A 27,700-nucleotide genomic window follows, 5' to 3' on the forward strand; every position below is an offset into this window, starting at 1 on the left:
GAAAATAATTTTAGACGCTATTTCGTGTGAGAAAGGCTGATATTTGAATGGTTTTTGTTTTTAATTGTGGTTATTTACATTCGGTTGCCGCGTGTTTCGGATACGAGTTTATTTTAGTGAGAAACGTCATTTTAATGAGATTGTATACAAATTAAAATTACATGCGTAGTAATTAAATAGGTATATACCTACTTGAACACATTTATAAGTAATAACATAAAAAAACTGTATAAATAATGAAAGAAACCATTAGAGTAGGTACAATGTTATATTGATTGAGCTCATTCAAAATAAATTAACAATTTAATGTTATTCATCTCACTCCTAAACAAACGCCACACAGTTACATACTTAATAGTTTAGTCTAAATTAGGCCAAATATTTAAATAACAAATGAATAACAGATTTTTTAAATTTGAACGGCACTTTTTTCCTAGTAACAAACACAGGGCCGTCTTAAACTATGTTGGGGCCCCTGGGCACATAAGAATTTGGGGCCCTTTTGGAAAGTAAAGAAAGCTAATTAAACTAACATTTTTCTATTATGATCGTCTATTTATTATGAATAATCAAATATACTGTTACTGTCCGTGTCTTCGGGGCCCTCTGAGGATGGGGGCCCTGGGCACGGCCCCGTGTGCCCTTATGGTAAATAGCTAGGGTTCTAAGTGACAAAAAAAGGTCGAACCTTTTTTTTCTTGATTAAAGCATGAAACTTGGCACAGTTGTTCCTTACATCAAAACAAGCCGATTTCGATCGGTAGCCCGAAGGAGCCTCCCCTCTGGGGCCCGAGAGGGGGGGGTCAAAGTACCGCTCCGCCCGGCTTCATTCTTAAAATTCTAACAGGCCCCGTTTAGCTAATAAGTCATATTTGGTATCAATTTCGGATAAATCAATAACGTAGAATTCATTTCTGGTATAAAAATTTAGCAATTTGTAGAAAAAATTAAAAAAAAACTCATAGTATCTAATTTTTCAAGTGTAATTTTTGTCTCTTATTTATTGTCAAAATTAAACTGCCTGGTTTTTCTACATTAAAAAAATATGATGATAAAGCCTATTTAATGCAGATTTTAAAAACATAACTTTTACATACCTTTATTTAGAGGAAATCGCATAAAAAAACTTATATCGTCTCGCGCCGGTGAATATCTTTTTACTGACATCGGCATCGATATAGACAACATCCGAAGTACACACTCTGGAGACCGATTAAAAGTATTGTTTATTGTTGTAGATCCTATTATAGAGATAGAAAAGCGTACAAATATTATTTTATGTGTCGTTCAATGAAAAAAGGGACCTTGGAACAAATTATCACAGAGCCTCGCGTTTGTATAGAAGCATACTCGTATTTAGTTAGTGCCAACCACTCCATGGACTCCATGGTCGCTGTTCTCAATATGGGATATTACTGCAATGTTCTGCCGCCAGAGTGCAGCACTACCGACTCTAGTAAATTCATAGACTAACTTATACATGTAGATGTAGATGTAGTGTAGGGACGCCCGGTCAGAAGCAGGCGGGCTGTCGATCGCTTGTCGCGTTCATTCAGCCCAGTTCCCTGGAGTTGGAGCTTCAGGTTACTGTCCCGGCGGCATTCCCACACTATTCTCCTCAAATCTTCTTGTTTTCCTGCAGAATAAAAGGACATCTTTGAGTTCGACGTCCTTTAGTTCGTTTTCTTTTAGTGTGTCTCTACCGCATGTATTATATCGCGGTGCCGCGTACATAGTACATTCTGCTAGTAAGTGTAAGCTAGTCTCCTCCTTACCACAATGTGAATAGGCGGCGTCTCTACTAATTTCCATTATCTTGAGGTGTCCGTTGAGAGTATTGTGACCTGTAATGATACCTGTCAATAGTCTCAGACTGCTCTTACCTAGTTTCAGAAGATACCTGGTTCTCCTGTGGTCTATACCTTTGATCATCATCTTCGACTGTCTGCATCCAGTCTCTTCTTCCCATTCTCTCTGTGCTTCCATCTCTTTTACCTTCTCTATGACTCCCTTCGTGACATCCGCTGACATAGGCAGAGCCGGTTCCGGACCTATGTATTCCGTCTCCGCCCTTATCCTCGCCAGCTCGTCAGCTTTCTCGTTTCCCGTTACTCCCTGGTGTCCTGGAACCCATGCCACCGTGACACTTCTTTGTTTGCCTATCAAGTTGAGCTCCTCTCGACATTCTCTCACGAGAGAGGAGGTAACTGATATTTTCTTTAGTGCCTTTAGTGATGCCTGGCTGTCTGTGTATATTACGACAGCGCCCTCTTGTTTTACGCTCTTCTTGATTATGCTTGCGCAGCGCGTTATAGCACATACCTCGGCTTGGAACACGCTAGCATATCTACCCAGTGGTACTGATGCTCTCCCAGTTTGAGGATCACTATGCCCGCTCCTGCTAGTTTCATCGAGCTTCTTCTTGAGCCATCCGTGAAGCAGATGGTCGTCGGGTGTCCGACTTCCACCTTCCAGTTATCTCTGTCTCCTATGTGTATTCTATATTTCTTGTCAAATATCTCCTGCCTCTTTATAAGGTCATTATTGGCCATCAACATTTCAAGTTTTGATAGTGCCTCTCTTTGTATCAGCGCATGTCTCTTGTCTACGCAGCTTCCTCTCCATTCGTTGCATGCTTTCATTCTGTACCACTGTTCGGTGGCTCTTTTCTCTACCTCAATCCAGAGTGGCTTCAAGCCTAGCATTACCTCCATTGCGTGTGTCGGGGTCATTCTCATAGCCCCTGTCATCATGAGGCACGCTAATCTCTGGACTTTGGTTAGGTCTTAGGTCTCTTTGGTTTTCTTTAATATGTGCTCTATACCACCATGTCACGGCTCCATATAGCACCCTCACCCTGGGTAGTATTATCGCCTTGTAGATCCAGTGGATCATTCCTGGCTTCAGTCCCCAGTTCTTTCCTACTGCCCTTTTGCATTGGAACAGTGTTCTTATAGCTTTAGCCGTCTGCTCCTTGATGTGAGTTTTGTGCCTGAGTTTACTGTCTAAAGTAACGCCCAGATATTTCAACTCCTCCACCATGTCTAGTTCTATACCTTGTATCTTTATGGGTTTCATCTCCTTTATTCTTCTATTAGTGAATAGCACCAGCTTTGTTTTCGATGGATTGAGATCCAACCCTCTCTCTCTACACCATCTCAGTACCTGTCTCAGACCTCTTATCATTATATCTCTTATCGCAGTGACAACCATTCCTCTCTCTAACAGCACTCCATCATCAGAGTAAGCCTGCATGTACATGCCTCCTCTGTTGAGCTCTTTTACCATTGAGTTTAGAAGTGGGCACCACATCAGGGGGGACAGGCATCCCCCTTGTGGGAACCCTCTTCTTGGACTAATCGTCTTTGTTACTCCTCCCAGCTCCGCCGTAATGGATCTACCTCTTAGCATTTTCCCTATCCATTGCGCTATTGCCGGTCAGATGCCCTCACTCTTCAGACTTTCCTCTACGGCCTCGAAGGTTGCTGTATCAAAAGCCCCCTCAACGCTCAGTCTGTCTTCTTGGGAATGGAAGCAAAAAGCAAATGACTGTTTCCAAACTGTTCTGACCCTACCCTACTGTGGCCAGAATATGATTGAAACTGACATATATACTTACAGTTTACTTCTTATTCATTGAGAACAGCGACCATGGAGTCCTTGGAGTGGTTGGCACTAATTAAATACTCGATGCTTCTATACAAACGCGAGGCTCTGTGATAATTTTTTCCTAGGTCCCTTTTTTCACTGAACGACACATAATAATAATATATGTACGCTTTTCTATCTTTATAATAGGATTTACAACAATAAACAATACATTTAATCGGTCTCCAGAGTGTGTACTTCGGATGTTGTCTATAACGATGCCGATGTCGGTAAAAAGATATTCACCGGCGCGAGACGGTATAAGTTTTTTTATGCAATTTTCTTTTAATAAAGGTAAATAAAAGTTATGTTTTTAAAATCTGCATTAAATAGGCTTTATTGTCATATTTTTTATATGTAGAAAAACCAGGTAGTTTAATTTTGACACCAAATAAAACATAAAAATTACACTTGAAAAATTAGATTATTTTTATTTTTTTTTAATTTTGTTCGACAAATTGCAATTTTTTAATAACAGAAATGAATTCTACGTTATTGATTTATCCGAAATTGATACCAAATATGACCTATTAGCTAAACGGGGCCTGTTAGATTTTTTAGAATGAAGCCGGGCGGAGCGGTTCTTTGACCCCCCCTCCCTGGCCCCAGAGGGGAGGGTCCTTCGGGCTACCGATCTAAATCGGCTTATTTTGATATAAGGAACAACTGTGCCAAGTTTCATGCTTTAATCAAACAAAAAAAGGTTGTTGCACTTAACATCCTCACTAAAAGACGGTAATGACCAAACAGTCTCTAATAATTATAGAGTCTATTAATTTCTGACATAGGTCCACTTTTTTGATCATACTACTGAAGTTATTTCTTTCTTTCCTTAGTTACTTATTCGTTACCAAGCCTAACACGTGTGTAAATACAAGGAAAACACTTCACAACCGGTGTATTACTTCAAGATAAAACATGGTTTTATCGTTCACACAATTAAGTGTCAATTTGTACACCTTATTACAAAGATATAAGGTCCCCCAATTGTTATATATAGTTGCTGTTGGTACATAAAGGTACTGTAAAACACACTCAACTATAACTAGTCCAAAATGCTCATCCCAGCTGTGGTCCAAAATTAAATCGAATGTTTAGCCATATGACTATTACTTATTTATAGTTGCCAAGCGGACCCCAGGCTCCCCTGAGCCGTGGCAAAATGCCGGGACAACGCGAGGAAGATGATGAGATGAAGATCGGAAGAATAAACTCAGTTAAACCAAAAGCATATTATATAATCTGTGACATTGGTATTGATAATTCAACTTGTGGACCATTAGACATAGTACTGGACTGTTGAGTGGGTTTACGGTATATGTGGCAATAAGGGCCTTTTCATCAGAAATTATATTGGAATTTCAGATGGAAACGTCCTTATTGCACTTGAAGTATAAGAACCCTTCTGTATTGGAAAGCTACATATAACACAACAATAATATTCTGGACGCTGTTGTTTATTTGAGTTCAAAGTTTATCGTGCCTATCAAAAACGTCTATACACTCAACAGAATCTCTGGTTTTCATTCGCTGGTGTGACTCCGAGCGTTCGCGTTATGTCTATTTTGTATGGGATTTTGAACAGCGCGCCAAGCGGGACGTTTTGGAAACTTAAAACCCCATACAAAATGACTGTTAACGCAAACGTGTACGTCACGTCGCGATATCGAGTGAAACTTACACTAGGGGTAGAAAGTGCCTACACATAGTGTCCAGTGTTCACATATATTTGCAAGTTAATTCGTAACTTTAAACTCGTAACTTTTTTCGTATGTTTAAAGTAATAACTAACGTATCGTCTACGTTAGCTAATAAAATCTACATCTCTAAAATACAAGTTACACTACACAAAACACTAGTAGTACTTGTCGCAATTTTGTATGCACGACATCGCGTCGCGTCGTGTGTGGCGGCTCATATTGGTTATTTGCCCGAAATTGGCGCCCCTCTCGGCTATGAGGCGGTTTCTTGGCCGCTGCGAAGTAAATTCAAATTGAGGTCCGGAACCTCAAAAATTAACATTTTTGCCACGTCGAGCGCAATCACTTTTAATTGCCCTATCAAGCATGTTAAACATAACCATTATAACCAATGATATAGTTAACTTAACACTTAGCACTCAATAAGGGTTCACCAACCTCTTATCTAAGGCCGAGTTCTCACTGTCAAAGCGATAATAAATTTTAAACATGCTTCTGTCATAATCGTAACTGAAGTGTAAGTTTAGGCTTTGAAATATAGCAATCCGTAAATATCAAGACCAAGAGTCATGAAATGCGTAAGTAGGCATGTAGAGTCCGTCAGTTACCGTTCTGATTCAGACTAATTAAAAGCAATTTAAGAATGTCGTTTTCGATTGTATGGCGGTAACTTACTTCGTGTGACTCTTATGTTAAATTCACTGAATCAAACCACACCACACACACCCAGACAACACACACCTCTTTGCTTATCGTGTCAGATACGATGTTTTAACAGCAAGAAACTAATCGTCACAATTGTCACAAACCACTCGATTTGACATATCATCGGGCCACTTATCACACTGGTATCAAGCATGTCAAACTGTTTGCATGCACTTTGATACCACTTAGAGTGACATTCCATTTCCAACTGCAGCTGTAATACTGTTCTTTTTACTATGGAAATTGACAGTGACAGCGACGCGTTTCCATAGTAAAATGAACAGTATTGCAGCTGCAGTTGGAAATGGAATGTCACTTTTAAAGGTGCCGTTTAGACTGAGGCTGCACCGGTGTGACTGCTGCAGTACTGCTCCAGTATTAAAAATCCGGGCAGCAACATCGATTGTGACATTTGCGGCAGCCCTGCAGTCGGCAGTAACTTTAGCGATCAATACCTACTGCTGCAGCAATGCTGCTCGATGCATTACTGCAGGAAACGTCAAATTGAATATATGTAAATATCTCGATAAAATGACCTTTTTGACGTTTTCTGCAGCAATGACTGTATTACTGCTGCAGCAGTTATGTTGTTGTAACTAGTCTGTATCCAAACTGTACTTCTATGATGTACGCCGTATGGCGCGCCATTAAAAAGATCTCCCGAAAAAATTCTGACACGCGTAATCCATGATAACACTGACTGAAGTAGTAACTTATCCAAACCACTTTTTCAATCTGGGTAATTTAGCTTAAAGCCTAAACAGTACAGAGGGGCTACCGCGAAAACCGAAATTCGCAAATTGCGGGGATCTTTCTCTTTTACTCCAATGAAGGCGTAATTAGAGTGGCAGAGAAAAATGGCCGCAATTTGCGAACTTCGATTTTCGCGGTTATAGCCCAGTCTGAAACCATTTGCTGTAGAAGGAACTGTTTTTGTTCCTATTAAAAACTTTTACAAAAAAGTATTTATGCAACAAAGCATCCTCTACCGGTTGACCTTAGACAAATCGGATAGTACGGAAACAATCGTCTAACTAATGATACGATTAATAATTAGGTCATTAACTAATGTGTTGCATTATCTGTCTGACGCGCTTTATATATGTAGGTACATGAAATGAACACTTGATAACGTAAATAATTACTTACAATGTCTAGCTTGTATGTACCTAATTGAAATAGATTATTTGTATTACCTTTACTACTGACGATAACTAACTAATCAAACAATTTAAAGTTAGACCAAGAAAACTCTGCAGCGATTTTGATAGCCCACGCAGTGCAAGTGTTATTATATGTATTTTAAACGTCAAACTTCTATGAAATTATAACGTATAAATAACACTTGCACTGCGTGAGCTATCAAAATCGCTGCAGACTTTTCTTGGTCTAACTATAATCGAAATGAGAACACAACCTTACCAGAAAGGCTGATTCTGATTTAAGAATTTCCTAAAGTTTTGTTGACTTTATTATGATCCCATCGTGATGAGATTCGCAGTGCATCTCACGCGCATCCATAAGTGCGAGCGAGATGCTTAATGATACGACTTTTATTGCATCAATCATATCGTGACTGTCAAGATCATGTCATAACAAGATCAAATAAACCTTAAAAAAATAGTAACTCAAAATCAACCTCCAGAGTTCAGAGAACAGAGTTCTTAATTCATATGTCTTTTCCATAGAAATAGATGAATAGTTAAAAATATGTGATTTCAAAAGCAAATATGTGATTTGTGTATAATGTACCCATAATTAGTGTAATTAGTGAAAACAAAATGCATCGGCAAACTTTAGTGTCAGGCGAGAGAGACAGCGCCAGCTCAGTGGTTGTGAGTGACAGTGATGGCATAATGGATCTGCCGGAGTTGGAGCCCTTGGAAGGTAAGTTACCATTATTCTACGACATCTATGGAACAATACAATGTAGCTTTCCATCAGAAATGGGTCATAATGCTTCATGTGCAATAAGGAAACATTATGACCCTATCACAATTTCTGTTGGAATTTCCGATGGAAAGATTCTTATTGCATATGAAGTATAAGGACCCTTCTGCGATGGAAAGCCACAATTATTCTACGATTTGTGTTATTTTGAGTAGAAACCCTTCTATTTTTGCAAACTTGCTCGATATTACCAAACATATAAACATATAGCCTGACTTGAAGGAACAGTGAATTTCTACAAAAAAAACTGCCATTATCAAATTTCTAATAATGGAAGAAATACGAATTATTTATTCATTGTATATCAATGACTTGTTAACATTTTGATATTGTTAATGATATGATCTTGACCGCACTGTGCATCCGCATCACGAAAGCTCGCACAGCGCACCAATCGTATCATATCAATATCAGAATCTTAACAGACTTAAAATTAGAATACCTACCACTCTCATGGTTCTTGAAATTAGTAACCCTTTGAAAGGGCCATGCAACATTCCTGCCCTATTATTCAACGGGTTGACGATGGCTTTAATATAAATATTGATGGCTTCTATTTAAATAATTAAGGACATGATAGAGACACGTGTTACGACTGGTTTTTACGTAATAATGTGTTGTGTATGATTATTTGTAGAGTTCATGGTGTCTGAATGCTAATTATATTTATTTTGATTCATTTATAGAGATATTAGAGATACAGATATTGTTCAGCAATTTTGGAAGTTTTCTTAGGCAATGTAATATGCAGCCTGTTTAGATTATGATATGACCAACGATTCATGTCACAAAAGATCGCCGCAATTTCAGAACAGCCACGGCAATATATGTAGGTAATTATAGAAATGAAACGGTTGCTTATTTTGATAAGCAAAACTTTTGCCACATTTTAAAGATTAAATAAAACTTTTGACGCAACTCGCTGGCTAGTAAGTTTTAGGTACTTTCAGTAAACCTCGATTCCTTTATTACAGCGGGCGCCCCCCCTCGCCCCTACATCCCCGCTCGCTACTGCAGCAACCTCGCCAGCAGAGGTGTCTTCAGAGGCCCTCTCCGCATCTGCAAACTGCTAGCTTTTCTGATCCTCTTGCCTAGTCTGTTCATCTTTATACCACTTTACATGAGGTAAGCTTAAAGCCCAGTTCAGCAACAATGTTTTGAGTAGCTTTAAAACCGCCATACACATATATGAAGGTCGCTACAAAACGCTTTTGACTGTTTCGTTTTCACTGCTTTAAAATTCTAATGATTACTCATTGTTTCTATCGCACTCCGCAGCCATATGAAGATGATTATATATCCTTATATATTCCTTATCATAATCTCGTAATATAATTAGACAAAACGGCTTATTTTATAGACAATTGATGAACGAGTACCTATAGGTACGCAACATGTGCTTAAGTACATTAGGTGAAATGTAGAAGTAAACCCTGACGGTAAAACTCGGTACAGACACTACAGACGAAGTGAAACTAGTGACTAATCCTTTAACATCGTATTTTCACGGAATAAATATTATGATATGTTAATGTTATGCTATTTCAGTCAGTATCATACTCCTTCATACAAATACGAACGTTTCCGAGAAAATACGATGGCCAACGATAGTTCACTACATCTGCACTGACGACGAGGCAACATGCAGAAATCGAATACAAAAAAGTCGATGTATGGCAAATGTTAGGGAGTATAGTGTCTACCGAACAGACGGAGTTATAATATCTCTAGCTAATATCCTTATGTTTCAGGTACCGGGTGTTCCAGGCACAGATGTATCCGATGAGCATGACGGACATGAGGCTGATTGACAGCAAAATATCCCCCACCTGGTGCCAGGTAACAGCTAAACTTATCGATTTATGATTGTTTTAGGAATTCAAGTTCCATTTTAACATCATTATTAGGTTACGTATGTGACATTTATGCCGTGTTTTTGCCCCTTCTTAAAATACCAAGAGTGTTGAAAGTAGGTACCTAAGGTTTTCCTAAATGTTGAACAATAATTCATTTTTTTATTTGACTTACAATATTATGAACTCCATTGACAGTAGCCCGTGTTTTTGACAAACTTAAACTATATATACAATAAGCTTTGCCCTAAGAGCAGTCTTATAAAAATGATAAGGTTAAAACGAGTCTTCGTTAAGGTAAGGCAGGCAGTGACTATTGTAATCGCCATCATTATATGTGGTTCAAGAAGGAAGATAAGGTAAATGTAGATGATAAAATGTAATACTACATAAAGTATATAATCTAAACATGACACAGATAAATGGTAACTAATGTTTAATGCTCAAAAACCATACAACTACTCGTACCTTCCCAATCAACCAGCCATAAAACTAACTTCCAGCAACCGCATTTCTGCCTGTAGTATACCTAGCTTCTAAAGTTTTTGACATTGCTCAAATGCCGATATCCTCAATAGTGTCACTTTCGTTTGTGATATCAAATAAAGTAATACTGATACAACATGAAGATTTGGGTCCATACAGTTATGTTATGCGTATTGCCATTATTACACTACAAGATATTGACATTTAGGAACAGGTACAATATAAATGTGCAATTTACTTTAACAAGCCATACATTACACAAGAGTCTGCTATCTGTCGTTATCGCCAGTAAGTCTGGCATTACATATTGTTCTATTTATTGTATACGATAAAAAAACGTGTACCTACTTACCTAATATTATGTTAGGCATAAATTAAGATTGTTTAAATCTATTCTTTGATATGTTTCCAATTTAGATAGACCTTGAAATGAAATGGATGGTGTTTAGCAAAAATGAGTCATCCCACATCCATTTTTCAATAAAATGTCAACTTTAAGCGTCAATATTTTGAGTTCACATCTTATTGAAAAATTAATGTGGGTTTACACATTATTGCGTATCAGCATCCAAATTTGCCTATGGTTAGATATGTAGAGGGATTGTTTTTAGGGTTCCAAATCCATAGTCAACTAGGAATTCTTATAGTTTCGTCATGTCTGTCTTTACATTATATCTTTCCATGTGTCCGTTCGAGGCTTGGCCCCGTGATTGTTAATGCTAGAAAACTTCAACTTAGCATGGACATATAACTAGGATGGTGTTTAGCAAAAATGTGTCAACCCTCATTCATTTTGCATTAAAATATCGCGTAATTTTTTTAAGTTGACATCTTCATCATTAGCATTATATTCTCTTTGTCATTAGTCATAATTAAATCAATCATGCCGATCAAGGTCAAAATAAAGACTAGTAGGCTACTGTAGTTTTGCTGATTCAGCTGTGTGCTAATCCAAATATAACCTTTTAAGCATTCCATTGTTACAGCGGCAAGTAGTGAAATCCAACACGACCTTCAATGCCTTCGTGATGCCTGGACCTCCACAGCTCTCTGAAGAGCTGGTGCCCGTCTCCATGACCAGGGAACTGGAGCTGGAGGATGACATGAAAGAGTACTGGGGGTTCTATCTGCTCAAGGGGTCTACGGTCACAGTGTCTGCTTGTGTCAAGTAAAAATACTTGTGATGTTATCATTATATTTAAGTCTCAGACAGATATAGGAACATCTGCTTCGTTATTTCTGGAAAACCTCCAAACATGTTCATATATAACAAAACAAAATCTTATTTATAAAGCCAGTGTCTTATTTGCATTTTTCCACGCACATTTATGCAACAGATTATTATGTAAGCGGCTCAACTTCTTTAGAAACAATCTTAACTGTCAATATGTTCCTCAGCCACCCCGGAGCATCTCTCATCATGATCAAAGGCTACAAGCACCTAAAAGACTGCGCGTACATCGGAGACGATTCCTCAGAAGAAGTAGACGAACTTCTAGAAGCTAATAAACTAGGCCAACTATCAGACACCATTCTAGCTGAGAAAATACTGAAGTTGCTTGATAAAGACCTCCCACTGGCAGGAACAAACTTGCCTGGGAAGATTCAAGAAGACCTCCAGCTGTTTAACTCAAACTTGCTCGGGAAGATTCTAGAGCTGCTGGAAGCCAAAAAGTCAGGGCAACTTTCTGATAAGATTTTGGTACAAAGGATGCAGGAGTTGACGAGTAATGGAAAAACTAATCATCCTGGTAAATATAATTGTTATTTGATACCAATTTTTTTTTTCAGTTTATTGAAATAAACAAATAACCTTGGAGTTTGAGACCTAACTTGTCGTTGATAGCTTTTCTAATCCAAATAGAGACGCAAATAAAAAAATAAAGACTAATTAATGATTAAACTATATGAGTTCAAGTTTTACCAAAGGCAGTGTATTTTAAATCCCATCAAAAACATAAATGTAAAAAAGGAGAGCCAAGTTCAATACAAAAATTATGCTTGGCTGTGGGGTTCGCCGCAAAAAGAATGGAGATCTAAATGAGTGCCAAGTTCTATGCAAAATCCAAATATGTATTTATAGGAACAAAATAACATTATAAACAAGTATTAAACTCTATTTCTTTGCTTTATTGGATACCTATAACAATTGCTGTTATTTAAAAAAAATGCGAGATCTTAAAGCAGGTTAGATTTGACTTGGCCGCCAACGACACACCGTTGGCCGGTTGTTTAGCGCGTATTACAGGTTTTTTGTATGGGGACCCCCCCTATTTTTTAACTTTTTTTATTTTTAGATTTTTTCCTACGCTTACACACCGAGCACACCACATTACCGAGCTGGATTCCAAATTTCATCCTTCTAGGTCATCTGGAAGTAGGTTAGGTTTAGGTACTATATGTCAGTCACAATAAAAAAGAAATTTGTATGGGGACCCCCCCTATTTATTAACTTTTTTTTTGTTTTTAGATTTTTTCCTACGCTTACACACAATAACCGAGCTGGATTCCAAATTTCAACCTTCTAGGTCATCTGGAAGTAGTGTAGTGTAGTCAGATCATACACAGCTGCTATTAGCTGCTACAGCTGCTATCAGCTGATACAGCTGATACTTGATGCCTATCTCCCATATATGTATTTTACTACTTTATAGAACATTAAGTTAACGATGCCATAAACCTTGACTTACTGTAATTTACTATACAATGGTTAATGACCATTGCCATAACTTCCACTCGATTAAACCTGTTAAAACCTTAGTATATAAGGCCAGCGCTTTCTACCAATAGATTCAGTATTTACTCGACTCTCGTGTGTTATCATTATAACCCCTGAACGCCGAACACTTCATGGCGACCCTGCCAGTCGGGCTGCTCGAGGCAGCCCCGGCTTAGACGCCGCCCAGCCGCCCAGCCAGGCAGTAAGCCAGCCAGCCAGCCAGCCAACCAGCCAACCAGACCCGCCGCCTCTACCAACACCGCCTGTGCCCAACAGCAAACACCAGATGACTACAGGCCAGGACGAGTGCGGCATGTGCGCGCCGCCCGCCACCGGCGCCAGTGTGCTCCCCAAACCCCACCCGCACTCGCGCTACAACAACAAGGCCGCCCGGCTCCGCACCTTCAAAGACTGGCCCAAGAGCATGAAGCAGAAACCCGAGGAGCTCGCCGAGGCCGGCTTCTACTACACCGGCCAGAGCGACAAGACCAAGTGCTTCTACTGCGACGGAGGACTCAAGGACTGGGAGGAGGACGACGTCCCATGGGAGCAGCACGCGCATTGGTTCGACCGGTGCGCGTACGTTCAGCTCGTCAAGGGAGAAGATTACGTCCAGAAGGTCATGAGCAGCCAAAAAGGAAAAGTCATCATTGCTCCGAACAAAGCGTCCAACAGCGCAAGCACTAGCCAAGCTCACAGCGGCACAGGGGCAATGATAACAATAATAATAACGGTGGATACCACGGGACAGAAAGCCACAACAAGAACAGTCCAGTGGGCCACAAAAACACCAGGTATTCACCGTCGACCCCAACTACCAACTCGGCCGGATCACCAGCCACCTCATGGACATGGCAGAGCCCACACTTCCAGGAGGCAATACCGAAGCCGTCACGTATACCGCAGCCAAACGCAAAACTAACAAGTAAGCAAGCACACCAACTACTTAAGGTTTTTTTTTTCTCGTCTTATTAAAATTATCAGTTAAAATTATCAATAAGGATAATATTAATCAAATTCATAATCTATCTATCTATGTAAAGATAGATCTATAATCATAATTATGTATAATCTATTCTTTAAACATGTAGATCCATCTGCGAGCGATATTTCAATTTCTACTATCTATTTATCTATTAATAAAATTATAATTAGTTTGCGATTACTACTTGATGACGAAAAACAAGACATGAATATATGTTAAAAAAATATATATATTCACCAGTTGACGATAAATAATAATTATTAAAATAAAACAAGTAATAAAACATACATCTAGATAAAATTAAATATCAACAACTTATTAAAATAAAACAAGTAATAAAACATACATATAGATAAAATTAAATACCAAAAACTTGCAAAGATAAAACAATTAATAACACAAAAACATTTTCTAATAACCATCAATAAATTTAACCGAGGCATCATTCGTTAAATTTTAAAACACATAAACAAAATTAAAACAAACAAAACACATATAAGGCGTCGCATGGTTAACTCAAACAGCTTTATACAATCAGCAATTTTTAATAACTGAGACGGGGGTGCATTCCATTATTTCCATCTTTACAATTAACTTAACATATATATCTTCATATAGGTATCTAAAACACCACAATAAAAAAAACACTTTAACAATAATATTATTTAGCATCGATTAAAACATAACAAACCCATTTCCCAACATAAAGACAAAACCACTATCACACTAACCCAACATTAACTTGGACTAACTGACAAACACTAGAATCTATTATTCCACACATAAAACGGCATCACTTATTATCTTTACAAATTATTATCCAATTTAACGTTCAATAACTTAGCTTTCACACCATTTGGTTTTCAATACTTAACATATTTAATATATTTTTGCAAAGGCCCTCTTAACCAGTTACAAATTAATTTCATGTTTTCCAAAAGAAAAGCAAAAAAAAAAAACCCCAATCAAATCATTTCGCTATTACAATCAATCAATCAAACTTTTATTGGTAAATTAAAAGTATTTTACATGTCAACACTTTATTACAATTACAAAACACATTATTATTTTATACATGAAAACATTACTTACACAGAATATTATTATTATTTTAGATCAAATAATTTCAACTTACATATACGACTTTAATACCTTTAATGCGAATTATAAACTCTATATTTTTTTTAATTATTATCTGTTCAATTTGCAAATTTGATTTCAATTTTTTTTAGATAACGGTATAACTTATTTCTATGACATGTAGTCAATCAGAATAAATATTTTGTTTTTAAATCTAAAGTAAATAAATAACAATCTTACATTAACATACGTTAACTTACATTTATATATCAATAATATTCAGTCCACGGATCTATTACTCAACTAATTAGAAATTGCATAAAAATAAGAAAATGCCATCAGCCAGTCCCCACTCTCATAATAACCAAATATAAGGGAAAATACAAAAATTTAATTAAGACAATCAATATTCACATCCAACAAATTACCAATAACAACAAAACATACAAAGTAACACAAACATATCAACACTAGCTACTAATCAACTTAAACATATGATATGATAAATGGGATGCACCAGACTCGTGAAGGCCGCGTCACGCGTACTCGTCACACGCCACCCAATACGGATGAACATGCAACATATGCTATGTCATCTCAAATTTCGAGTACCTACCTACATAGAAAGAAGAAAAATAAATACCCATAAACAATTCATACACTTAACGCATTATTAGAGTTTTAAACTAAAAAATAATCGCAACACATAATATGAAAATCAAGGCATAATATAGGTACTATACGAAAAGCTATATACTAAATATAATGAAAGACAAAAAAAAAGAGAAAGGACAAATATAAATATCACATTGAGGGAGCTAAATCACATAAGTGTTGCAACCATTAGCCTGATCAACTAAAATTTATTGTGACTCTTATATGCTTTAAGTTTTCAAAATGACGATTTCCTTTCAAAATGGGGTAGCTCGTGGAATTAAATAATGTAAGCAAGGTACACCAGGATACAACCAGGCAATAACCCTTGAAACCTGACCATGATTCGATCGAGCATCAATCGTGGAGACTCCTTGGGCACACGGAAAAGTTTTTTTGCTGTTCCGATGTGTGAAAACAAATGTCTGGCAATACATATTAACGCGTAATATGTATTAGCGCGCTATAATAAATAATGTCCATGCAAACAATTGCATGTTGATTTTTGTATCCTTAATAAATATGTTTTATGTAAAAAAAAAAAAGAGGTCGGCCGACCGAGAGCGCTAACTATTAAAAGCTTTGAGCTTTGAGCGCTGTGTACTTTTTAAAAGACAGGTGACAAGTATCACAAAGTCAGCTTACAATTATTAGGTCACAATGCAGACATTACAAAATGGCTCATTGGCGATCAATTATTACACAATGCAGACATTACAAAATGGCTCATTGGCGATTAATTATTACAATAATAAATAATTTTCCATAAATCACGAGTAAGACACAAAAATTCTGATGAAAAAATAAATAGAAATAAATGAAAAACCCCAGGGAAAATAATACACACTATAACACATCAGAATAATATTTTTCTTTTACAAGCACTGAATCCTTGAGACATCATGATAGGGTCGAGTTACCTTGCATGGAGGTCCTTGGACACATAGTATGTTTATAAATATAAACATGTGTTAAAAAAAAACAGCCTGTAAAAAAAATAAAAATAAGTACATATAAAAATCTGATATAGCATTATACTATACATATAAATAAATAAAAAAACAACTATCAATCAAAACAGAGAAGAAAATAAATAAATAATACAATAAATTACGTACTAAACATGTTTATGAATAAAATAAAATTAAAACAAAGAAGTCAAAGAACATTAATTAAATAAATAAAAAAAAAGTAATACCAACATTAAATAAATACCTACAATTACAGTGATAATAATAAACAAATCAATTAAAAAAAAAAAAAAACTTAATTAAAAATAAGTTAAATTAATGAAAAAAAAAACAATTAAATCACAAAAAAAAAATACCTTACATGTAAGTACAATACACGTTGTATTGTGTCCATAATATAATAATAAATTAATGAATTAATGACCAGTTTGAATGTCGAAGAAAATTCGCAAAGATACCTAACAACCTATTTACCATACCCACAATAGGTCAATGTAATAATAATAAAAAAAACACATACTTATATAAAATAAATAAAATAATACAAAACTTATTTCACTCCAAAGAATACCACTTAATTTAAAAGTTTAGAGTATTGTATTATACTACAATACGAGTTTTGCGTCACCAATGTAGAAAAATCCTTTTAACCACATAGTTATTATTACCCAATGTATAAAAGAGCCATATACTGTTATTCAAAATCAGGGTACAAATATTAGCATTAAGTAAGAACATATTGTAAAAAAAAAAACCAGCCATGCAGCACAAAAATAATGCAACCCTTACATTGTCAATGACATATTATCAAAATTATAAATCAATTTTTTAAATCATTACACTTTTCGGCATCTAAAAATATCAGTTTACACTGAACCGTAATTATTCATAACAGATAGACCCAATTTATAATTTTAACTCTTATTCCCTAGAACTTAAGTATAGATTACAAAAGTCCCAGGAGGACGCTAGACATAATTTAATTATGTCCAAACAACTTAAAAAACAAAAATATGAAAAAAAAATAATTCATGTAACAATAACGTAGGAAACTTAATATTAATAAAAAAAGGAAGATAGAGATAAGATGGACCCAGTATTAACCCTACACAGTATTTCAAGACTAAGGTCAAAATTTAAAAATATTAGTATCAGCAAAAGAAAACATTGTACACCAAAACAGAACAAAGCACTATTACTATTAGAACTCACCTTTTTCGGCACACCAGACATATACACACACAAACACACAAGTCAAATTCAAACGTAATTACAAGTTCCATGATCGACCGACACAAATCCGCGAAGCAAGCGACGGAACTAATCTGATAATCTAACAATCCACATTTCTTATTTTACAAATGCAATTTAAAACCGATCACCTTTAAACTTACCAAGCCGACAGAATCCAAAAAAGGATCTCCATCTTCCTTATTAGAACATAAGAAAGCAAGCAACGCATTGTTTACAGTAGTATATCTAATGTTACATAGAATAATTATAAGTAAGAAACATACTAAATGTCAAAACCGCACTTTTAGCTATAAGATAAATAATGTAACAGAAAACCTAACATCCCATCGCATACCACCATCCATATAAGGAACCACTATCTCCATGACACAGAGAATTAATAAATAATGCCTAACAAATAAATATCATATTAGTTAACAGTTTCAATAAAAGTAAACACATGTTAATGCAACAATGTATTTCATAACCATATAAGGAACATGTAATCTTAGAAATAGGCATGTAAGCAAATTGTATATCCAGATAGCAGTAAGATTTTTATTATATTCATAATTTTAAGAACCAATATGTATACCATAGATATAAGTTCACTTAAGCCAAAAAATAATACTTGTTATATATTTTTTGTCTTCAAAAAAAAAAAAAACGGGAAAGCTGTAGTGTAGTCAGATCATACACAGCTGCTATTAGCTGCTACAGCTGCTATCAGCTGATACAGCTGATACTTGATGCCTATCTCCCATATATGTATTTTACTACTTTATAGAACATTAAGTTAACGATGCCATAAACCTTGACTTACTGTAATTTACTATACAATGGTTAATGACCATTGCCATAACTTCCACTCGATTAAACCTGTTAAAACCTTAGTATATAAGGCCAGCGCTTTCTACCAATAGATTCAGTATTTACTCGACTCTCGTGTGTTATCATTATAACCCCTGAACGCCGAACACTTCAGTAGGTTAGGTTTAGGTACTTATATGTCAATCACAATAAAAAATGTTTTTTTTGTATGGGGACCCCCCCTATTTTATAACTTTTTTTTATTTTTAGATTTTTTCCTACGCTTTCACACAATAACTGAGCTGGATTCCAAATTTCATCCTTCTAGGTCATCTGGAAGTAGGTTAGGTTTAGGTACTATAAGTCTGTCAGTCAGTCTTAACATTTACGACTTTTTGACCTTCATATCTTTATAACCGTTTGAGCTAGCTTCATGAAATTTGGGCTTCTAGATGTCCTTATGGATATAATTAAACACACGTAGTTTTATGTGTTTACGTTAAAGATGTTTTGAGTTATAGAAGGGTCAAAAGTGGCACCAAGTGGTTCGTGTAATATTACACTTGGCGCTGGCTAGCCAGTTCCTTTGCTTGAACTTGGCTTGACACGCTGCCGCGTGTCTAGATTAACCCATTTTAATTTAATTTAAAATCCATATTAAAAAAAATATTTCCTGATTTTGTTTAGCAGCTCAAAACATACGTCATTAATATATTTGGTACATATATAGGCTATAAATAGGTGTATGCAATTGTGCTCTGTACTTTTTTTATTCTCTGCAATCCCAACTTACTTAAAATTTCCCTCTACTGACCAGGCACAATGAAGCGCCACAAGGCAGGCGTCAGCTTCCTGGACCGCGATCGACACACCAATAACGTGACGTCATCCGAATCCGTACCCGCTGCCGACGTCACAGACCACGATCCCAAGGTACTGTCCTATCCTCTTACACTTGAACATTATTTACAACTGAGCAGAACTCTAAGAGAAGACCAAGATCCTTAAAACCAAGATCGCAAGGTGAAGTGTCCTAAATTGTTACATTTAAAACATTTACAACTGAGCAGGCCCTCACAAACACAAGACCACAATGCGAATCATGATCCCTAGGTACAGTGTCCTATCTTCTTACATTTGAACACATTTACAACTGACCAGGAACTCAGAAGGCTAAAGAGCGAGGCCAGGATGGCAAGGTCTCTAATCTAATCTAACCTCTAACATTTGAAGCATTTACAATTTACTCCTAGCTGTACTTTGTCCATCCAACTCGTATCTTCAAAGTCTCAAAAATTGCTAATGTAAGTAATATTAATAAATCTTTACCCCCCACAGGAACTTCGTGAAATTCTGGAAAGTCTGCACGCACAACGCCAAGCAGCGAAAACGGAATCGTTCAAGAACTACCAGCCTCCGGGTAATCTGATATCACTGAAGACTGCAAAACAACGGCATCGAGACACCAACGTTGATAAGGAGGAGAGAAAATGGATTTCGTTTAATGGTATGCAAATCGTTATATTTCCTCATACACCTATTAATTATACTATACACTATTTTTACCTACCCTTCTCTTTGTTGTTATGAAAAGACAGAATTTAGAAGTACCTCGAGTATTTTTACAGAGGCCTTGTCATTACAAGAAATCAAAATCCTAGCTATCATGCTCAAGAAAGTATTCGAGTGCATTGACTTACTATATTTTTATACCTATCAAATTGAGTTTACCAATATAAAAATTATGATGATCATTAATCATAACATTTTATAATACGCGTTACAGACCTCAATGCAAACACCAGCGACCAGAGCTCCAACATTGCAAATACTAAAACAGAAAGCAAAACATCTAAAATTGGTGAAACTACCCCACAGAAATCTACCACGCCATCTTTAATAAATACCACACCCACTAATAAAGAAGTTATCGAAGTAACAACAACAGAAAAGTATACAGAAGACAAAAACCTATTACAAACAGATACAAAGAATGTGACAACAATAAATCAGCCTTATGTAAGAGTAGATAATACAACTGAAGTGAAAAATGGGAAATATTTGAAAGATGGTGCAAACTTTGAAGTGGAACACACCGTAAGTAAATAAGTATTAGAATACTCGTTTAAATGTTATATTTAATTCAAATAATGTTAATACGACCAATTATCCTTATGTAAGAGTAGATAATATTATTGAAGTGGAAAGTGGAAATTGTATGAAACGTGGTAACATTGACGTGGAACCCTCCGCCGTAAGTAAACAGGTATTAAATAAATGTTTAATTAGCTTTGAAAATTTAACGACCACGAGACCGTTATTATCCGTTATCTAGTAAATGTAATTGTATCACATGACTAAACAATAATGAAAGTTGACTGAAGCCAGATAATATGTGTGTGATGGACTGATGTGATGGTTTAAGTAACACAATATTATAGTTTTAAAAAACTGATGAATAAGTATAACAGGTTAATAAACTAGGAAAGTAGATTAGGTACTGCCTTCTCCGACTAGGCAAATAGGTAATTAATGTAATTATGTAAATATGTAACATATAATATTGTTTAATATTTAGTAAAGCTAGTTAGATAATAATTTATTTCCAAAATCATGCGAACATAATTTACACGATGTAAGCGTGATTGTATTAAAAACAAACTTCATTATAAAATCTTATCTTGTGCAAAAGGTAACATAAACACTCCTAAACTAAATAGTTTATAAACATCTTAAAAGAAGAACAAATGTAACGCAGGGGAATGTACTCAATGTACTGGAAGATTCCTTGAACCTTATCTTCGAGATTATTGTCTTATTTGGTATGGTACCTTATCAGCTATGTATGAATGGGGTTAGCGCATACGAGTATACGAACACGAGTATATTGTTTATGGAACAAGCATGTATTGTTAAGGCATTATCTTCTTACTTAATGGATCCCTGTTAGCCTTATCATAAGCGGTTATCAGATCTTTCTGCTTTATTTCTGCTAAGATCGATAGGAAAATAGCATATACTTTTCTCTATTCCTCTCACAAGGAAGTGTGTGGGAACCGAATAGATTTATGTTCCAACCATAGTGTCTCCCCTATCCTTGGCCTCCATAAAATTCGGGTGATGTTTGAGATTTTGGGGACCACCTACTTACTTATGCAATTATTAATTTATTGGTTAATCCGGCTAGAGATGGAGATAGAGATAGACTGACCACAATTTTAACTTAAACCTTAGAGAGTGTGTTTAAATTCCAGGCCACCCAAGAGCCTAGTTCTCGGGAAGTATTCGAGAATATCCTGCATCAGCTTCAGGGCCTGGGTCCGCGAGGCACCAGGGTCCTCAAACGGCTCCACAAAACCATGGGCGTGGATTATCCGCAACAGGTATGTTGGACTGAAGTAACCACACGTACTATACATATATGACCGCCAGACGATATATCTTGAAGAGACTCTGGCACCTTAGACTCATGGGTGACACCAAGAGCGAAAGAGGGCAGGCAAACTGAATTAAATAAAAATGTATTTTCTGGTACTCATAGTTAAGCTTACAGCCTGATAGAAAGTAAGCGACTCCTCCAAAGAAACCACATGTGCGATGAATCTGCAGCCAAAGCGTTCGCAGGAGAAAGTTAGAAGTGTGAAAACCAAATATGATGTTACCTATTTAAACAATTTATTTATTTTCAAGGGTCACGTGGCTAATATAATGGGGGCTGTGAAAGGCAGCGAGGAGGAGCTGGACCGGCTCAGGAAGGTGCTGGTGGAAGCAATTGATGAAGAAAAAACGCGTCCTCAGAGACGGCGTAAGTACATTTTTATACAACATTAAAAAACAGAAGGAAACACCGAATTGAAGTTTGACTCAAGTATCATATACTAATGGTCACTGGAAAGCAGTTTACCTATACATACGGAAGTCAGCCGTTGTGTCCTAGTCTTTTAGGAGCTGTCTTTTAAGATAGCATTGATAATATTATTGACATTAAATGGTGTTTGAGGTTTAGGTATCCATTCGAATACATAATTGTTTTTAATGTTTCAGAAAAGAGGCATGACGCGAGGGAAGAGGCTCGAGCGAAGCGAGATCTGATGTTGGGGCAGATCGAAATACAGAAGGAATTCAACGAGGACGATGAAGCGCGGAACAATGCTGCTGAGGAGGTATGCTTACGTCGTTATAGTATTACACTCATTCCGCATATGGTGTGTCGGTGAAAAGCAAGCGGGTCTTCTACACCCCCTACGAGTTGAGTTTGCAATTCGGATCACAAAGCCACGAAATATGGAATGTTCCGGATATTTCCTACAATCTGTATTAGGACCGCAAAGTCTAGTCCATCTCCAATTAACAAATGGATGTCTTACAGTATTAATTACCTACAAGCTTTTATTTAACTTGCCCTGTTATGTAATCTAGAATGTTAATTAATGTGGGTCAAATCTTGGAAGCTGAATTTGACCCACTTCCCTTTGCATCCATATTTAAGTTGAGTGACAATGCAATATTATGGTACCATCGAGCTGATTTGGTGATGGAGATACGAGGTGGCCATAGGAACTCTGTGATGAAACAACGCAACCTAATTTTGTTTGGTGTTATTAGAATTGTCTCTATGAGTATTAGCTGCATGTGGTAAGAAAAGTACAGTCAGCGACAAAAGCTTGTAATGAATTTTTTGCCAATAACTTATTTTAAGTTTGCTGTTATTTTAAAATAAAATCGCTTATAATAATAATTTCCAGGACGTGCAACCAGACGGCTACGCCGACCACCACGAGGTCATCAACGAGACGACTCCCTTCGACATGAGCAACTCGGAGTACTGGTCCTCGTTCTCCAGCTCCGAGGAACGGCTGCTGCAGTGCGACGGCCTCATCCTCAACCTGCCCATGACTCCTCATAGATCCTGCGTGAAGAATGCTGATGAGACGCAGAGCACGACTGCTGCTAAAGCTAACGCGCTTACATACAGGTAACATTCTCATTTAGTCCCTCGTCGCACTCATCGGTGTAACTAGTGGGTCTTCCATTTCTTTTATACTAAGTACATATGTATAAGATGTTGTATCAAATAAATTTAACCTTTAATGAACCTTTATTTACGAGTAGCACTACACATACTAATTTTCTCTATCCGCCTTTAAACACTAAAGATCCTGCGTCTCTATCATTAATCGCTTGGAGTCGGATAATAGGGTGAAAACGCTCTAAGAGAATTAGTTAATAAGTAAGCGCTAGATAAAAATTAATTTAGTTCTCCTACAGGCTCAGAACAAGTACTTAAAGACAGGGCAAGTCAGAGCTTCCCTATCGCAAAACTTCATTGTAATGTAACCGATTTATTTATTATACTAGTACGCACCTAGAGTGTCCAAGGCCATTCAAAAATCTCCCTCCTGTTTGTCCTTTTCTATTCCTAATTTCCTACCAAAGATATCGAGGTCGTCTCAACGGCCCGTCATGGATTCGATTTTGTTAACTTGTGGGCAAAAACAAACACTGATTTACGAAAAAAATATACGACAAATAATTCAATTTGGGAACAATACGTTTGTAAAAACTTGTAGTAACTAAAACACCAACTATAAACGATTTCTTTTGATTATTCAGGGTGCCAGCTAATGGCTACTACTTCTTCGTATTCAACTCCGAGAACGAGCGGCAGAAGAACTTCATCCGAGCCAAGTTCGACCTGCAGAAGACCAGGTGGGTCATATAAATGCATGCCGATAAAAATATATCTTTCCCATGCAGGTTATTTCTGCTTCTGGCTTAATATTGCCTACAATGCCTAAATCTGGTCTCGGTTTAGGACTGAATGCTGTGAACACTTGTATCACTAATGGTCACACCTCACACCACACCACTCGCCGTCGGCGGGGCATTAATCCTTACATTCCGGAAGCTAAATGGTCGCGCACTATGCGGTTTCAACGGAATTTCCTTCCGCGAACGCTCCGGCAGTGAAACCCTGAGTGGCGGGGATTCTCTAGGCTTTACATTATGGGCATCTTCAAAAAGTGGTTTAAAGGTTTCTAAAAGGACGGCAATAAATAAATTTTAGGGACAGAATAAACTAGAATCTTAATGCTGTGATCCAGGTCAGGCGTGGCTCACTTCGCGGTTTTGTCGCTTTGCAACAGGTAGCTACAAGTACATCCATTCCACACCAATTTTGATGGCTAGCCATAAGCCTCGCGTGGCGCTGTCGCCACCTAGAGGCCTATCTGTCCTAATCGTAACAGACGCGTTTTGTTAGACAGTGATTCTTCTGTACCTAGTACTATTATTTATTCTGTGATCCAGGTACGAGGTGGCGCAGACGGCGCTGCGAGAGTGCCGGAACAGCACACAGCGGTGCGACCTGCTGCTAGATATCTTCTCCAGCCAGAAGGTACGTTTTACAATTTTTATATTAAAGTAAAAATGGAAAAATTCACCGCTTCGGCCAAGAATTGCGATCTTTCGGAACTATTTTCTATTATTTGATAGGTATTTCTTTTGTATCTAATTTCAGTAAAAGCCAGTCCATAAAATATGCAAATTGGAGAAAACCTTTAACTATATAACAAGCATCTATTTCTACTTCCAGGTGGTTCTAGAAGTCCCCCTACGCAACAACGACTCCCTCTGGAATGAGCAATTTGTGATCGTGTCCGAATGCGAACCCCGGACCTCCATATACCTGGCCTGCGTCGTAGCTGTGCCCCTGCTCATCATGATATTTGCCTTCCAATAAAGGGATGAAATAAAAAGTTCATACATGAGTCGGTTAGGAAGTTTTTGATGTTGTCCGGATGTGAACCTACGCATCTCATCTTGGTATCTGTCATGGCTAAGATCTGGTTTTCCAATGACGCCCAGTTATAAATCAGTTGGTTAGAATTTGTGATCATGTGAGGATGTGAACACCTCACATCACATGGTCACCTCATCTTGGCCTGCGTCATAGCTATCCCTCTGGTTGTTTGTTTGATCTTATTCTTACATGATCTTTGCTTACATTGACTGTAGGTACTCTCTCTCTCCCACTGCACAAGTTCCGGGCCTTATAATCAATGTACCCTCTCTCTGCACAAGTTCCGAAGAATTATAAGAAAGCCCTGTTTCTTTAGATCGAAATTGCACGGAATTAGAGCTAAGATTTCTTCATTAGTTCATTACCCATAAGAAAATTAAAATCGTGTGATATGTAGTACAAATACATATCAGACGTAATATACTCACAAATAAAAACACTTTGACTTTGACTTATATCTATATTGTATATTATATTAAATCAATCAAATATCAGTTGCGATGATTTGATCTGTACAGTCAGCAGCAATAGTTGCTAAGCGGGCGAAGTGTACATTAACTATCTATTCTGCTTTTACTTCTTTATCATATACTTTGACATTCATTATTGTAACCAGCTGACCGGACACGATGCAACGGAAATTAATATCCTCATACTTTATATTAAGTAAGTAAGTATATAACAAACGTAAAGTTCAAGCGAAAATGTGATAATTGTTTATTCATATAAATAATGTGAAGGTTGTCTGTGGCGATAAGGAATTTGTGTCAAAATCCATATTTTTGTGACTCTTTATCTGTCTGAAATTGATAATTATTGTTATTTGATACCTAATTGTTTTTTTATAGTTTAATAAAAAAGGTCACAGATCACTAATACATATAGGTATGCAACGAACTTAAATAAGCGTCAAATTTTATTGTTTTTATCTTATTATTGAGCAAATTAAATGGTGCTATTAAAAATATTAGTCAATTCTAGAAACATCCGTATAATATATTATTAATGTTCATTTGTATAGGTATATAAAATTGTTGATTGTTAAAAATTATTAAGTACGTTAAGTTCCTTTTTGAATATTTTAAAAATTGTAAAAAAAATTGTAATCCTTAGTTTAGGTCATTTTAAAATTATTTTATTAAATATTCTTATCTTACCTAAATATTTGTAATTTAATTACCTATGTTAGGTTAGGTTAGGTTAGCCTACTTATAATTAATTTAAAAACATATTCTTGAGTTAAGTACACTACTTTATACATATACCTACACCTACATAATTACACAATGTATCATAAAGTATAACAATATTATTGTATAATACAATATAACTGAAGTATCGAAGTACCATTAGGAAAAACTCATTAAAAATATAAGCATATCTCATAAGTTTGAAATATAAGCAAAGACCAATTAACTATGTTATTTATGTTTATAATTATTAATTACATATAAGTATGTCATTCAGATGATATTAAACATGTTACAGTCAGGTTAAGTTTTTTTCTTATAATAATAATTTAAAGTAAAACGGGATATCAGGGACGTAATTTCTTATTACCCGACTGCGCGATTCAAAGGATGGTATTGTGTTTATTTTTATATAATTGTTTTATTTAGAGGCTATATACTACTGTGATACTACTCGTAAGGCAATTGTATATTTTACAAGTATTGATACTATTAAATTAAGTTACCATTAGAAAATGTATTTTACTTTCATACCGTCATACCTACCTAGATCAATACATTAAGATAGTAATGATGTAAAATTTATGTAATATAAGAAACATAAATAAATACTACAATAAACTAAAATACAATAAAATTACTAATCATACAATAAAATAAAAATAAAACACAAAAGGGTCTACAAATAGTTTTAACTGTTTAGTGTATAAGATCCTCTTTTTTTTAATTTATATGTGTGGTGCTGTATGTAGATGGTTTTTGCAATAAACGTTTTTCTATTCTATTCTATTCTAAATGCCATGAGGCCTATTCAGACAGTATATCTACCTAAATATTGCGGGGCTCGTATACAACAAACGTGACTTTTTTGTCGTTTTTAGCGTAATGGTACGGAACCCTTCGTGCGCGAGTCC

The 27,700-nt window shown here is 36.4% G+C and overlaps 1 protein-coding gene across 1 annotated transcript; it reads left to right on the top strand.

The window, feature by feature from the left end:
* Positions 1 to 7,775: 7,775 nt before the first annotated feature.
* LOC134679552 (uncharacterized) lies at positions 7,776 to 25,605 on the top strand. Its single transcript, XM_063538508.1, has 16 exons — positions 7,776 to 7,940; positions 8,978 to 9,128; positions 9,755 to 9,842; positions 11,329 to 11,510; positions 11,741 to 12,093; positions 19,612 to 19,727; positions 20,133 to 20,301; positions 20,581 to 20,895; positions 20,996 to 21,048; positions 22,049 to 22,177; positions 22,485 to 22,599; positions 22,839 to 22,957; positions 23,540 to 23,769; positions 24,408 to 24,503; positions 25,104 to 25,191; positions 25,390 to 25,605. Exons 1-16 carry the CDS (start codon positions 7,835 to 7,837, stop codon positions 25,534 to 25,536), a joined length of 2,457 nt encoding a protein of 818 aa, XP_063394578.1. The 5' UTR covers positions 7,776 to 7,834; the 3' UTR covers positions 25,537 to 25,605.
* Positions 25,606 to 27,700: the final 2,095 nt, after the last annotated feature.

The sequence above is a fragment of the Cydia fagiglandana genome, chromosome 2, assembly GCF_963556715.1.
Source record: "Cydia fagiglandana chromosome 2, ilCydFagi1.1, whole genome shotgun sequence".
Classification (NCBI taxonomy): Eukaryota; Metazoa; Arthropoda; class Insecta; order Lepidoptera; family Tortricidae; genus Cydia; species Cydia fagiglandana.

Bases quoted from the DNA above. Each gene is read 5' to 3' on its own strand.
- LOC134679552 (XM_063538508.1), top strand. From the start codon at position 7,835: ATGCATCGGCAAACTTTAGTGTCAGGCGAGAGAGACAGCGCCAGCTCA. The intron at 11,511-11,740 runs GTAAAAATACTT...TATGTTCCTCAG, and splicing joins ACAGTGTCTGCTTGTGTCAA to CCACCCCGGAGCATCTCTCA. The intron at 25,192-25,389 runs GTACGTTTTACA...TTCTACTTCCAG, and splicing joins ATATCTTCTCCAGCCAGAAG to GTGGTTCTAGAAGTCCCCCT.